The sequence below is a fragment of the Oryctolagus cuniculus genome, chromosome 9 (genome assembly GCF_051225735.1).
Source record: "Oryctolagus cuniculus isolate XC-2025 breed Fujian yellow rabbit chromosome 9, ASM5122573v1, whole genome shotgun sequence".
Lineage (NCBI taxonomy): Eukaryota > Metazoa > Chordata > Mammalia > Lagomorpha > Leporidae > Oryctolagus > Oryctolagus cuniculus.
Genome location: NC_142875.1, coordinates 60,512,275 through 60,528,359, shown reverse-complemented (window position 1 = coordinate 60,528,359; position 16,085 = coordinate 60,512,275). Strand labels below are relative to the sequence as shown.

Below are 16,085 nucleotides of genomic sequence, written 5' to 3'. Positions count from 1 at the left end.
AATTTTGGAGTTTGAAGATTTAGCAATATTTATATAGACTTTACTGGTTGAGTATCCCTAATCTAAAAATCTGAAGTGCTCCAATACTCTTTAAGTGTTATATCAGTGCTCAAAGAGTTTAGGATTTTGAGTGTTGGGTTTTCAGAATAGGACTGCTCAACCTGTGTGTAACCATCTGCTCTGTCTTCTCAACCAGAATTTAAATAGCCATCTACAGCTTTGATCATCAAAACCCAGGCACAGGTCCTGAGGTATGCTGGGTATGCTGAATCTAAGATTTTTGTATGTTTTGTGATCTTTTCCTGGTTAGCCTTTCCTTTTCAATGTTCTTCCGATCTATCTTAATTTGGACTGTGGAGACTATAGTTAATCTCTGATCCTTCTTATTTTTCAGGACTAGTAGTAGAATGCCAACAAGAACGCTCACAGATAAAAAATAAGGAAATAGCTTTGCATGTGTTGAGAGCTAGACTCTATCAGCAGATTATTGAGAAAGACAAGTGTCAACAACAAAGTGCTAGAAAACTGCAGGTAAGATTCATTTCCTGTAATCGTTTAGTAACTCTGGATAAAAAATCATTATTTTATGTAGGAGATGTAATGTTTGTTCTTGATCAAATTGAAATGTCTTAGAGCATAGGGAAATGTACTCATTTTTATGTAAGCAATAACTTATAAGCATGTATATTGACAAATTATGGCTAAATTGGGCATGCCAGTTTGCAAATGAGTGGGTGAAAGATGTAGAAATTAAACATGAATTCCTAGGTATTTCCTATCAGTGTTTATATCATAATTGTCATAAAAGACAAAAATTCTTTGGAAGTTGACATTTTCAGATTTTTTAATTTAAAAACCTATGTTGTTTTTCTTTTTATAAAAATGTTATCTTTATTTGAAAAGCAAAGAGAGGATATGAGAGAGAGAGAGCAGTGGAAGAACTCTATCCTGGGTCTCCCACATGGGCAGTAGAGGCCCTAGTACTTGAGCCATCTTCTGCTGCCCTCCCAGGTACTGTAGCAGGGAGCTAGATCAGAAGTAGAGTAACCAGGATGTAAACCAGTACCCTGATATGAGATGCTGGCATTGCAGACAGTGGTTTAACTCGTGCCACAATGCCAGTCCCAATATATTTGGAGTTTGGAGTATCAAAGAAACATCCACTTTAATTCCATAACTAAATGCTACAAACCTATAGTCTTAAACATGAAGCTCTGCTCATGCTTCTTTGTTAGTTTATATATATGACTATAAGAAAATACTTAAACTGGTAACAGGAAATCTACTTTTAAGTAGATTCATTTGTAATGAAGGTTATTATAAACTTAAAATATGAATTGCTTTTGCTGTGGTGCAGGTGGGAACCAGAGCCCAGTCAGAGAGAATTCGGACATATAATTTCACCCAGGATAGAGTCACTGACCACAGGATATCATATGAAGTTCGTGACATTAAGGTAATATTTACTGAATATTCTTCATATATCCTTAATTTTCAAAGACAGTATAGTCAAATTCTAGAGAGTTATATGTAAAATATTACCAATTTAAAATCATTAAGCCAGTTTATATTAGTACCCTAAAATTTACAAACATGTTTGTTTGCAGATAAGAAATAAGATCTTTATGCCAGTCTGAAACAGCCATCTTTTTAAGTTCCAAATTCTTTTTATTCAGTCATAATGTGTTAGCATATATTCAATATACATATACAAAAGGGCATCAAATGTGGAAAAGGGCATCAAAATGTGGCATTGTGTTGCAGTGGCTTGCCTCACCATCTGAGGCACCGGCATCCCATTTGGGAGTGCTAGTTGAAGTCCCAGCTGCTCCCCTTCTAGTCCAGCTTCCTGCTAATGATAGCCCAAGTACTTGCATCTTTGCTACCCACGTGAGTAACCCAGATGGAGTTCCTGGCTGCTGGTTTTAGCCTGATACACACCTGGCTATTGTGCCCATTTGGAGAGTGAGCCAGCAAATGGACAATTTATGCTCTCCCCCTGTCATTCTGGCACTGTGGTGTAGCTGGTGCCAGTTTGAGTCCTGGCTGCTCCACTTATTATTTTTTTAAACTGTTCACATGACTTTTTTTTTTTTTTTTTTAGATTTACTTCTTTATTTGAAAGTCAGAGTTACATAGAGAGAGAAAGAGAGGCAGAGAGAGAATCTTCCATCTGCTAGTTCACTCCCCAACTGGCCACAATGGCCAGATCTGCGCTGATCCGAAGCCATGAGCCAGAAAGACTCTCTCTCTCTCTCTCTCTCTATCTCTGCCTCTCCTTCTCTGCCTGTATAACTCTTCAAACATGTATAACTTCAATCATATATAACTGTATAACTTTCAAATAAATAAATAAATCTTTAAAATAATTTTTCTATTGCCAGGTAAATTACTGCAAACTTAGCAGCTTAATACAATACCCATTCATTGTCCCATGATTTCCATAGGTCAGAAATCTGGGTACAGTTGAGATTAGTTCTGCTCAGTTTCACAAGGTTGAAATAAAGGTGTTTACTGGGCTGCACACTTTCCTTAAACTTAGGTCTTCTTTCAAACTCATGTGGTGGTCAGAAGAATCCATTGCCTTAGTGGCAGTACTGAGGCCCCATTCTCTAGGTGGCAGTACACTGAAGGCTGTTCTTGGTTCCTGCCATGGAAGTTACTTACTGTGTGGCTCCCTCCAGCTGCCCTCTCCCACTTTGAATCTCTCTTTGCAGGAATAACTCAAGCCTTTTTAAGGATTGCCTGGCTAGGTTAACCCCACCTGGTTGAGTTTTTAATTAACTCAGAACCAACTAATCTGAACCCAGGAGCCAGGAGTGTCTTCTGGGTCTCCCATGGTGGCTGCAGGGACCAAAGCTCTTGGGCCATCTTCCACTACTTTCCCAGTCCATAAGCAGAGAGCTGGATTGGAAGAGGAGCGGCTGGGACATGAACAAGCATCCATATGAGATTCCAGCACCGCAAACAGATGCTTAACCTACTACGCCACAGTGCCTACCCCAGGAGAGGGAATTATACATGGTGTGTGCGCCAGAAGGCACCTTAGAATTCTGTGCACCACAAAAATGTGCATTCTGTATGTCTCTTTCATTAGATTCAGGTGTTATAATTAAGCTGCTGGGTTGAACATCTGCCTGCCTGAATCCTGACTAGCCAGGACTTTTTGACATTAGTACATTAATGACGAAGCACTGGAAAATTCTCCTTTTGCTGCCAGTGAAGGGGAAAATGAACCAGTTCCTGTGGAACACTATATGGAAAAGGCAGGATACAGAAAGTTTTGACCCTTTGCGTTGGTTCTTACACTTGATTCTGTCCCATTCTATACTCAAAGTTCTGGTTTGACAAGGAGAATGTTTATGTTTTTAATATATTTATAAATTTCATGTATATTATGCCACTACCTCTGTCTCCTTAGTAGTGTAAGTCTATGTTGTATAGGATGTAGGAGCTGTGTAGGAAGAAAAAATATTTGCTAACTTCATTTTCCCCAGGAAACACAGTAGTAGCCAAATATGTTCGGCTGTATTCTTCTAATGATTCCATAGTCTTTCAGTTTTTCTGGTCATGGTGTCAGTTTCCCAGTGACAGCCACATTGTTATGGCCTCTGGTATCTTTTGGATAGGCATAAAGGTATGTAGTGTACTGTTCTGTCATGGAACAGAGGCATGGTAATTGGCCTTTTTGGTTATAAAATATCTGAGTTTTGCTGTAATATTCGTATGTATTACCATCTAAGCTAGCATACCAGACTCAGAAGTAATTAGGAAGATTATATTGATGGGTTTCAGTAATCACTAACCAGCCTCTTGGAAAGAAAGAAAAATAGTCTAAATTATTAAAAAAGAAATGATTTGAAAACAACATGGGTAAAAAGCAGTAAAACATGAAAATCTATGAAGGGGGCAGGAAGGGAATAGGGAAAATTTATCAAAGGGTACAGTTTCAGTTCGACAGAAGGAATACTCTTTATTGATCTATTATGCAGAATGATGACTATAATAAATAATATATTGTATATTTCAAAATTGCTTAAATAGTATATTTTAAATATTTTCACTACAAATAATAGATAAATGAGTGATTTGTAAATCAGCCTGATTTCATTATTCCCCACTGAAAACATATATCAAAACATAACAATGCACCCCATGAATATATATATAGTTCCCAACTTATGGTGGTTCAACTTACAATGGTGTAAAAGTACATCCATATGGCAACTCTGTTTTTTCCTTTCAAATAGTAGTCAGTAAATTACATGAGCTATTTAACACTTTATTATAAAGTAGGCTAGTTATTAGATGATTTTGTGCAACTATAGGCTGGTATAACTGTTTTCAGCACATTTAGGGTAGGCTAAGTGAAGCTATGGTGTTCAGTAAACTAGGTATAAATGCATTTTTTATTTATCATATTTTCTAATAATTATGGGTTTACTGGAAAATAAACTCATCATAAACTGAAGTGTATTTGTAATTATTATTAGTCAATTAAAAGTAAATTTTTTAAATTAAAAAAAATCTGTATGAAGGCCAGTAAAGAGACTAGTAGAAATGACTAATTTAGGAGTGAATCATTATAAGTAAGCCTGAAAGAGTGATAAGAATCTTAACTACAGGGCAACAGATAGTGGAAAGACAGACGAGGTGGACAGGAAAGAAAGTGAACATCTTTGGGACATTTTGCTCAGATCTCCTCCCTTGTTCTAGAGCTTGCCCTTCTTTATGCTCCATCCACATAGTTCCTGATGAAGTAGCTATGATGTGATGTGATCATAATCCTGACAATTGATTTGTTTGGGGGTGGACATCTGAATAGCCCCAGCCAATGTGTTCCTTCCCAGGATTGTTGAACTGGAGTTGCTTTTGAACTGTCTTTCTTAGTGGCTACAGCTGCAGTATGTAATGCTTATAGAGGACAGAAGCCACATTTGTAGCCTTAAGGAGAAAACAATCTTCAGTGAGAGAAGAATAAAGTTGAGATATTGAGAAAAGCAAAAATAAGAAACTGATAGGAAGGATCCCAATGACATGAAGACCCAGGCTCATTTATTCATGAGTTCCCAGGGAGGTAGTAGTAGCTTGTACATTCCTCTGCTTGGGTTCTGTGAGATCACTTGATATTCTTATGAATTCTCCTTAACATTATTTTTATTTACCTAGACAGATTACCATGTAATACATTGTTTCACATTTTTATTCTATTTCTCAAAGTCTTTATACAGATTTCTTAGCATCAGTCTTACCTCCTGCTTTTTATTCCACTTTTATTGGAAATTTCCCCTTGCCCTGGACTTTAAATGTATGTGTTTCTGTGCCTATTTTCTTTTTTTTTTTTTTTTTTTATTTGACAGATAGAGATAGACAGTGAGAGAGAGACAGAGAGAAAGGTCTTCCTTCTGTTGGTTCACCCCCCAAATGGCCACCACAGCCGGCACTGCACCGGTCCAAAAACCAGGAGCCAGGTGCTTCTTCCTGGTCTCCCACGCAGGTGTAGGTGCCCAAGCACTTGGGCCATCTTCACTGCCCTCCCAGGCCGCAGCAGAGAGCTGGACTGGAAGAGGAGCGACCGGGACTAGGACCCGGCGCCCATATGGGATGCCAACGCTGCAGGTGGAGGATCAACCAAGTGAGCCACGGTGCCGGCCCATCTGTGCCTATTTTCATACTTAATCTTTTTATTGAAATGCCTCATTTATTTGAGGAAATACTATTCTGTTTTTTTTTTTTTTTAAGTAGACTTTTTATTTATTTGAAAGGTAGAGAGAGAGAGAGAGAGATCTTCCATCCACTGGTTTACCCTTCAAATGGCTGCAACAGCCAGGTCTGGGCCAGGCTGAAGCCAGGAGCTAGAAATTCCATCCTAGTCTCCTACACGGATGCCAAGGGAGTACTTGGTTCATATTCTGCCTTCCCAGGCACATTAGCAGGAAGCTAGATCAAAAGCAGTATAGCCAGGACTCAAAAGAACACTCCAGTATGGGATGCTGGTGTCTCCACAATGCCAGCCCCATGATGATGATGATCACTGCTACTACTACTACTACTGCTGCTGCTGCTGCTGCTGCTATTTTTAAGATTCAATTCAAATGTTTTCTTCATAACTGATTCTGTGCTGGGTGCCACTTTCTTGTCAAAGTGAATAACTCTTCCCAACCTTTGGTCTCTTCTCCATTATTTTTTAATTGATTTAATTGTTTTATGATGTTTATTTACTTAATCTATCTCTCCCACTAGATTGTTAGCTTCTGAAAGTTACAAACTATAACTCATTCACCTTTGATATTCATATCTCTATCACTTTTCTTTTTAAAGATGTATTTATTTATTTGAGAGGCAGAGTTACAGAAAGAGAGAGAGAGAGAGAGCAAGGTCTTCCATCTGCTGGTTCACTCCCCAAATGGCCACAATGGCTGGAGCTGTGCTGATTTGAAGCCAGGAGCTTCTTCTGGGTCTCCCATGTGGGTGCAGAGGCCCAAGCACTTGGGCCATCCTCTGTCACTTTCCCAGGCCGTTAGCAGAGAACTGGATCGGAAGTGGAGCAGCCAGGACTCAAACAGGTGCCCATATGGGATGCCGGCACTGCAGGTGGAGTCTTAACTTACTACACAACAGCGCCAGCCCATCTAGCACTTTTTAAAATTCAACTGAACTCTGAATGTGTTGTGATTATTATCAAGAGTGATGATACCTGGGGCCGGTGCTGTGGTGTAGTAAGTAAAGTTGCTGCCTGCAGTGCTGGCATCCCATATGGGTGCCAGTTCAAGTCCTGGCTACTCCACTTCCAATCCAGCTCTCTGCTGTGGCCTAGGAAAGCAGTAAAAGATGGCCCAAGCCCTTGGGCCCTGCACCCACGTGGGAAACCTGGAAGAAGCTCCTGGCTCCTGGCTGCAGATTGGTGCAGCTCCAGCCATTGTGGCCAATTGGGCAGTGAACCAGCAGATGGAAGACCTCTCTCTCTCTCTCTGCCTCTCCTTTCTCTGTGTAACTCTGACTTTCAAATAAATAAATAGCTCTTAAAAAAAAAAGTAATGATCCCTTTTATATCAAAAGATATAAGCACCTTGATGATACTATAATAATGTGAGCTCCAGGTGTATTTATTTTATAAGCAATTTCCTATTATATTCAAAATGACATTCTTAATTTTAAGATTATGTCATAAATACTTTTGTTTTCTGTTAGTTTTGCTATACGCTGGTGTTTTGAGGAATACAAAGATATTAAAACATATCATTTCCGGCCGGCGCCGCAGCTCACTAGGCTAATCCTCCGCCTAGCGGCGCCGGCACACCGGGTTCTAGTCCCGGTCAGGGCGCCGGATTCTGTCCCGGTTGCCCCTCTTCCAGGCCAGCTCTCTGCTGTGGCCAGGGAGTGCAGTGGAGGATGGCCCAGGTACTTGGGCCCTGCACCCCATGGGAGACCAGGAAAAGCCCCTGGCTCCTGGCTCCTGCCATCGGAGCAGCGCGGTGCGCCAGCCACAGTGCGCCGGCCGCGGCGGCCATTGGAGGGTGAACCAACGGCAAAGGAAGACCTTTCTCTCTGTCTCTCTCTCTCTCACTGTCCGCTCTGCCTGTCAAAAAATAAAAAATAAATAAATAAATTAAATAAATAAATAAAACATATCATTTCCCTTACGGTTTAGCTCAAGAGATGAATATGTGTACTTATCCAAAGTTCAACTTTAAGACCATTCAAGACTAAATATAATATTAGTTCATACTTACGTAAAAACTTTCAGTGTTCTATGTTCCACATATCAGCATTAAAGTCTTTCCATTAAGCCAATGTCTAAATTTTGAGCATTTCTAAAATATAAGAATGTGTGAATTCACTAATCCAAACAACTCTATTACCCAAGAAGGGTACTTGAATTCATTATTTTAGTCATTTTTCAGAGAGAAACTGTGGGGAAGACTATAGGAAGTCTAAATGAAACAGTTTTTACCCAGTGGAATTATTTGGAGGTAATCATAATAGCAAAATTTTTTCTCAACTTTATATTTTAAAATTTGTCAAGCATATATAATGTTTAAAGACTTCTTCAGTGAACCCTTCACAGCTTGTACCTGGGTTTAACTGTTATTAACATTTGCTATATTTGACATCTCTTTCTTCTATACCTCTTCCTTCTGTCTGTAAACATCCATGTTACTGTTGAACCATTTGGAAATGAGTTGCAAACCTCAAGAAACTTTTTCCCTAAATATTTCAACAAAAATATTATTTGATTACACAAGACTTTTAGATTTTAAAACCATTGTATTTCCAATATAATAAGTAAACTCATAAATTAGTAACAGATTAAATAATCTAAATCTAGAGTTGACACAAGAAAGAAAACCTGAATTAGTCTGAGTAGACTCCGTCTGAGCCAGATCCAGAGGATGTGTCAACAAAACACCTGCCAGACTGAGATATTTCAGTTAGTTGCAGGGAAATAACATGATATGAGTGAGTAGGGTAGAATTCTCAGGGCAAGAATGAAAAGCCATTTTTGTAACATACAAAAGAAGAAAGAATTCAGCAAGTGTATCTTCCCCAAAATGGTTTGGGAACCTAGAATTGTGTTCTCAAAAAAGTCAAGCAAAAGAATTTTCAAGAGAGGGTGGTGTTCAGCTTCGCAAGTTGGTTCAGATTTCTTTGTTTTGGTGTATCCAAACAAATCTCAGAAGATTCATTTTAAGGCAAAATACTAATTTAAGCAATTTGAAAAAAGGAAGAATTCTGTTTACTCTTTGGGATTCATTTTTCAAAATAAAAAGCCAGAAAAAATTGTAAATCCTCTCAAGTTAACAATTGTGCTTATTATATTATAAAACATGAGCAATCCTTTGTTGTTACTAAATAATGACTGTAAAGAAATGAAATGAGAGTGGGCATTTGCTCCATCACTTAATATACCAGGTAAAACACCCAGATCTCGTATCAGAGTGACTGTGTTTATCCTGGTTTTGCTTCCAATTCCAGTTTCCTGATAATGCAGATCCTTGGACAGCAGGTATGGCTCAGGCTGATGGGTCCCTGGCACCCATGTGGGAGACCTGGATTAAGTCCCCAATGCTAACTTCAGCTTGGCCCAGTCCCAGCCATTACAGGCATTTGGGGAATGAGACAGCAGACAGGAGCTGTGTGTGTATGTCTTTATCTCTCTGTTTTCCCCTCTTTCTGGCTCTCAAATAATCTTTTAAAAGATATAAATATACCCTAAACTCTTTGTTTCTTACCTTTCTTGCTTTATCTTGTTCTTTTTTAGATTTATTTGGGGCCAACACTGTGGCACAGCGGGTGAAGCTGCTGCCTACAGTGCTGGCATCCCATATGGGTGCAGGTTTGAGTCCCAGCTGCTCCACTTCCAATCCAGCTCCCTGCTAATGAACTTGAGAAAGCAGTGGAAGGGTGGATGGAAGACTTCTCTCTGTCTCTGCCTCTGCCTCTCCCACTCTTTAACACTGCCTCTCAAATAAATTTATTTGAGAGGGAGAGACAGAGATCAAGATCTTCCATCTGCTGGTTAACTCCCCAAATGGCCTCAACAGCGGGAGCTAGACTGATCCAAGGCTGGGAGCCAGAAACTTCTTCCAGGATTCCCACATGGGTACAGGGGCCCAAGCACTTGGGCTATCTTTTGCTGCCCTGTCAGTTGCATTAGCAGGGAACTAGGCTGGAAGTGAAGCATCTGGGACTCGAACCAATACCCATATGGGATGCAGGTGCTGCAGGCAACAGCTTTACCTGCTATGCCACCATGTCGGCTCCCTTCTTTATTTCTAATAATCAAGTTTCATAATAACTTTGTCTCCTACCAGGAATTTTTATGTGGTGAGAAGTGCCTGGATCAGCTAATTCAGAGACTCCTTCAGTCAGCAGATGAAGAAGCCATCATTGAAATTCTGGATGAAAACCTCAAATCAGCTAAATAAATGTTAATTTATTGCTTATTATATAATGAAATGGGTCTGTGTCAAGAAGTACATTAAAGCATGGATGTCTTAATGTATATTCATAAGATGCAGCTATAAATAAACTATACATACAAATATATATATATATATTGACAGGCAGAGTTAGACAGTGAAAGAGAGAGAGACAGAGAGAAAGGTCTTCCTTTTGCTGTTGGTTCCAAGTGACCGCTACGGCCAGCACGGTGCGGCTGGGGCGCTGCGCTGATCCGAAGCCAGGAGCCAGGTGCTTCTCCTGGTCTCCCATGTGGGTGCAGGGCCCAAGCACTTGGGCCATCCTCCACTGCCTTCCCGGGCCACAGCAGAGAGCTGGACTGGAAGAGGAGCAACTGGGACAGAATCTGGCACCCCAACCGGGACTAGAACCCGGGGTGCCAGCACCACAGGCGGAGGATTAGCCTAGTGAGCTGCAGCCCCGGCCCTATATTTTAATGAATCAGAGTTACATATATTTTTTAAAGATTTATTTATTTATTTGAAAGGTAGAGTTACAGAGAGGCAGAGGCAGAAAGAGAGAGAGAATCTTTCATCCATGGTTTCACTCCCTAAATGGCCACAACAGCCGGAGCTGGGCTGATCCGAATCAGGAGGCAGGAGCTTCTTCCGGATCTCCCACGCAGGTAAAGGGGCCCAAGCACTTGGTCCATCTTCTGCTGTTTTCCCAGGCCATAGCAGAGAGCTGGATTGGAAGTGGTGCAGCCAGGACCTGAACTGGTGCCCATATGGGATGCTAGCACTGCAGGCAGTGGCTTTACCCACTATGCCACAGTGCCAGCCCCCAGAATTACATTTCTTGACCTAAAGGCTTATTTTTAATTTCCTGTATATTCAACTCCTTAAGTAGAAAACAAGCATGCATCTTTGAAAAGAGAAATATGTTGATCAACTTAAGTTCAGGAATTGCAAAGGAACTATAGTCGGAGTCTTAGGAATTGCAGTTTAAGAGACAACACATTCAGATGGCTCTGAATGAGTGTTTTCACAGAAAGAGGCAAAGTAGAGAGTTATATAAAGAAGTAGTACTGATTTATTACAGAGCAGTAAAAATTCTTTTGTTAGAATCTTAACATTATGAGAGATCAGGAGTTACATGACCAATTAAATATAAGAAAAGAATGCTTATACATAGTGAACATGTTCCTAGAGAAGACTCTAGAGGCCGGTGCTGTGGTGTAGCAGAAAAAGCTGCCACTTTTACCTGCTCCGCTTCTGATCCAGCTCTGCTATGGCCTGGGAAAGCAGTAGAAGATGGCCCAAGTGCTTGGGCCCTGCACCTGCGTGGGAGACCCAGAGGAAGCTCCTTGCTCCTGGATTCGGATCGGTGTAGCTCTGGCCATTGCAGCCATCTGGGGAGTGAACCAGTGGATGGAAGACCTCTCTCTCTCTTTCTGCCTCTCTGTAACTCTGCCTTTCAAATAAATAAATAAATATTTTATGAAAAAAGAAGAGTCTAATATCCTTTGGATATGCATCCAGAATCTCCGAATACAGTGTAATTATTTCATCATTCCAGATGCCTGTAGTCAAAGGGTGAAGGGGACCATAACTTCATATTTCTTTTTCTTAAAAAAAGATTTATTTAATTTTTGAAAGGCAGAGTTACAGAGAGAAAGAGAGAGATTTCCATCCGCTGGTTCACTCCAAATGGCCACATCAGCCAGAGCCAGGAGATTCATTCACGTCTCCATGTGGGTGCAGTGGCCCAAGCACGTCAGCCATCTTCCACTGCTTTCCCAGGTGCTTTGACATGGAGCTGGCTTGGAAGTGGAGCGGCTGGGACTCAAACCAGTACCCACAGGGGATGCTGGTGCTGCAGGCAGTGGTTTAACCTGCTGGGCCACAGCGTTGGCCCTCATAAGTTCATTATTTCAAATAACCACTTGGGACATGTACGTCTTTTCTTTTGAAGCATCCCAAATCCATTTTGAAAAGCTCTTTATTTTTTAAGTTTATTAATTTATTTTATTAATTAATTAATTTTATTAATCTGTTTCTTCATATGGCTTACCAGGTGGGGTGATAATGATTTATCAGGTATATAGAAACAACATTCTAACTGAGTAATAGCACAAGTGCCCTTTGGGAGGCAGTGATACTGTTGAATGTTACATGGTTTTGCAAGACCACTTTTCTTGTTAAGGAATTTCAGTATTTACCAAGCTTAATGTTTGTTGACTGTCATTTAAAGCTTACTGGGTGGGAAGCATTATGGCGCAGTAGGTTAATCCTCCACCATTGGTGCTAGCATCCCATATGGGTGCCGGTTCTGGTCCTGGCTGCTTCTCTTCTGATCCAGCTCTCTGCTGTGGCTTGGGGAAGCAGTAGAAGATGGCCCAAGCTCTTAGGCCCCTGCACTCGTAGGAGAGACCCAGAGGGAGATCCTGGCTCCTGGCTTCAGATCAGCTCAGCTCTGGCCGTTGGGGCCATTTGAGGAGTGAACCAGCAGATGGAAGACCTTTCTCTGTCTCTCCCTCTCACTGCCTGTAACTCTACCTCTCAAATAAATAAGTAAAATCTTAAAAAAAAAAAAAAAAAAAAAAAAAAAGGCTTATTTTGTAAATTTGGTTAATGCCTCTAATGTGGGCATTTACATCTTCAAGTCCTAAAGAAGGAAGAAACACAGAAAGTATATGGCCATACCACTGAAATACTTAGCAAACCCATTTGGCCTTTAGAGTGGAAAGTTAGTAGGGACAATATCAAGGATGGATGGAACATGGTCCTGTGTCCCTGGAAAACCAAAGTGCAATGTCGTATCCAACTGGGGTAAAAATTAGAGGCAAAGATTGGCTCCACAGAGGCACTGAGTTCCATTAGGTACTACCCAGTACTGGTGGTCTCAAACAGTTTCAAATCATTCAGAGGTTTTTAGGGTTATTATATTGGTGTAGGACTTTGGTGGACACTACCTAAGGTGATGAGTATCATTTGATTGATTGGTTTTAGTGTCATTATCTTGTTTCCAGTGGAACTTCCCTAACAACAAGCCACTTCAGTGTGTCCCAGGGGCCGGTGCTGTGGGATAGCTGGTAAAGCCACCATCTGCAGGGCTGGCATCGGCATCCCGTATGGGCACCATTTCAAGTCCATTTCAAGCTGCTCTACTTCTGATCCAGCTTTCTGCCATGGCCTGGGAAAGCAGCAGAAGATGTCCCAAGGCCTTGGGCCCCTGCACCCACGTGGGAGACCTGGAAAAGGCTCCTGGATCCGTGCTTCCAATTGGCACAGCTCTGGCCGTTGTGGCCAACTAGGGAGTGAACCAATGGATGGAAGATCTCTCGCTCGCTCGCTCTGTGCCTCTCCTCTCTCTGTGTAACTCTGGCTTTCAAGTAAATAAATAAATCTTAAAAACAAAAAAAGAGTGTCCCATAATTCAGAACTATTGGAACTACTCACAGTTCAACCTAAGAGGTTGGTGAAGTCATCCTGAGTCTTTTATTCTATGCTTTTTATTGATGATCTTAGGGTTTCATCACATGAAGATGTAAGGTATATGAAGACATCAGAGTCATCAAGAGTCAAAGGAGTCTCGATTAGTAATATCAGAAAACCATAAAAATAGGAATGGCCTCTTTCAGACAAAATATAGTTTCTTTCTTTTTTATTTATTTATTTATTTTTATTTTTTTTAACTTTTATTTAATGAATATAAATTTCCAAAGTACAGCTTATGGATTACAATGACTTCCCCCCCATAACGTCCCTCCAACCCGCAACCCTCCCCTCTCCCCTTCCATTCACATCAAGAGTCATTTTCAATTCTCTTTATATACAGAAGATCAGTTTAGCATACATTAAGTAAAGATTTCAACAGTTTGCTACCACACAGAAACATAAAGTGAAAGATACTGTTTGAGTACTAGTTATAGCATTAAATCTCAATGTACAGCACACTAAGGACAAAGATCCTACATGAGGAGTAAGTGCACAGTGACTCCTGTTGTTGACTTAACAAATTGACACTCTTGTTTATGGCCTTCAGTAATCACCCTAGGCTCTTGTCATGAGCTGCCAAGGCTATGGAAGCCCCCTGAGTTCACCGACTCTGATAATATTTAGACAAGGCCATGGTCAAAGTGGAAGTTCTCTCCTCCCTTCAGAGAAAGGTACCTCCTTCTTTGATGACCCATTCCACTGGGATCTCACTCGTGGAGATCTTTCATTTAGGTTTTTTTTTTTCCCCAGAGTGTCTTGGCTTTCCACGCCTGAAATACTCTCATGGGCTTTTCAGCTGGATCCGCATGCCTTAAGGGCTGATTCTGAGGCCAGAGTGCTGTTTAGGACATCTGCCATTCTATGGGTCTGCTGTGTATCTCACTTCCCATGTTGGATCGTTCTCTCCCTTTTTTATTCTGTCAGCTAGTATTTGCAGACACTATTCTTGTTTATGTGATCCCTTTGGTTCTTAGTCCTATCATTATGATCAATTGTGAACAGAAATTGATCACTGGGACTAGTGAGATGGCATTGGTACATGCCACCTTGATGGGATTGAATTGGAATCCCCTGGTATGTTTCTAACTCTTCCGTTTGAGCATGTCCCGAATTGCACATCTCTTCCCTCTCTTATTCCCACTCTTATATTTAACAGCAATCACTTTTCAGTTAAGTTTCAGCACTTAAGAATAATTGTGTATTGATTACAGTATTCAACCAAAAGTATTAAGTAGAACAAACAAACAAAAAATACTAAGAGGGATAACATATTAAGTTGCGCTTCCCAATCATTCCCTTATAATGGGGATATCCACCAAGGAAGTCCAGAGGTGCTAGACATAGGTGAGTGGCCACAAATACAGCAGTTGCATTTGTTCTTGAAAGTAGCATATATTAAGACTTCTTTCAAGGACCATGTCTGTATTTTGTGACTAGGGAAGTTTCTTTGAGTGTGTAGAGCTGCAGAAACCATGAGAAGGAGGGGTAGTGTTTCCTCCTGAGTGTGAAGCAGGCGCTTCTTGTTGCTCCGCTGCAACTACATCTGCCGTAGATGATTTTCTCCTCCGTTAGTAGAGTAAGAGGGAGAGAACGCCGACTGAGCGCTCACCATCTAAAGGAAAAATAGAAAAGCACTGGAGTCAAAGATACCTGTGCATGGTGTGTGTGTGTGTGTGTATGGAGAGAGAGAGAGAGAGAGAGAGAGAGAGAGAGAGAGTACTTATAAAGCCAGTTCATGATTCTTGGAGACCTGATGCTGTGTGCTTAATTTTTCTAGGTCTGGTGAGTTACTTGCCAGGCATCTAGTAAACTTGAATAAATGGTCTTCAGTAAACCATTCAGGTTGGGTAGCCACCTGTTAGTCTTATTTAATTTTTCTCTGAGTCCATATCCCATAGTTTAGAAGCACAGAGTTTGTTGATAAACCTGACGTTCCAACATCATTGGAAACAATTTTTGTGAAGATGTTTCTGGGATACATAATCACCAGGTTAAAGATTGTGTGATGAGGTTGCTTTGTCTCTGGGTTATGCTGTGAAAAGACTGCTCTACAAATTACAAACTGCTCTACACTTGACAGTAAGTAAGACCTCCTTTAATCACAGCAGTTTCGTAGACTCTTTCATTTAGTCTCATAGGCCTGCCAGGAACATTTCAAAGAATGACAGCTGGCTTTTTACCTGAAGGAGCAGATGTAAGGTTAAGTAATACTGAGATTAGAGCCATAGGCCAAAAGAGAAGAAAGCTTTCTATTAGTTTAGCCAATTGAGTTTTTATTATTCCATAAGTACATCCCATTAATCTTGAGGACTGAGTATGGTATGTGCAATGGAAGTGTTGGAATATAGACTAAACTGTGCAAACAGATTGTATTGCTTGTCCAGTAACATTAAATTCTCTCTCACTTTGCAATCAAAGAATACTCATCCCTGAGAAAGCATTATATTTTCTAATAGTATTTTTCTAACTGCCATGACTATGGCCCTGTGCCAAAGAATCCACCCAGTGAAAAAACTTAGAAATATAACTCGTAAGAGGTTGAACATCATTTCTTGTTTGAAAATACTTTTTTTTTTATTAATTTAACATTTCAAATAAGCCTAACTTAGTATCTCTTTTGAAATTCTAGAAGTCCTCTGGTATATCCAAAGTTAGTCTGAGGTCAAAAGACTCAGTTTAGAA

General features: G+C 40.5%; 1 protein-coding gene and 1 non-coding gene across 8 annotated transcripts in view; both read left to right on the top strand.

Moving 5' to 3' along the window:
- Positions 1–9,955, top strand: part of MTRF1 (mitochondrial translation release factor 1) — a 33,564-nt gene extending 23,609 nt beyond the window's left edge. For all 7 annotated transcript variants that reach the window (XR_016213226.1, XR_016213225.1, XM_017343503.4 and 4 more), the window contains 3 exons: positions 395–531; positions 1,358–1,456; positions 9,816–9,955. Coding sequence is in view for 5 of the 7 variants with exons in the window: in XM_017343503.4 (XP_017198992.3) it covers positions 395–531; positions 1,358–1,456; positions 9,816–9,929 (350 nt within the window). In the remaining 2 variants the exon portion in view is untranslated. The remainder of the gene's footprint in view (positions 1–394; positions 532–1,357; positions 1,457–9,815) is intronic.
- Positions 9,956–14,800: 4,845 nt separating this feature from the next.
- LOC127492261 (small nucleolar RNA U3) lies at positions 14,801–15,009 on the top strand. The gene has a single exon (XR_007921399.3). It is a non-coding gene; the product is annotated as a small nucleolar RNA U3 (small nucleolar RNA).
- Positions 15,010–16,085: the final 1,076 nt, after the last annotated feature.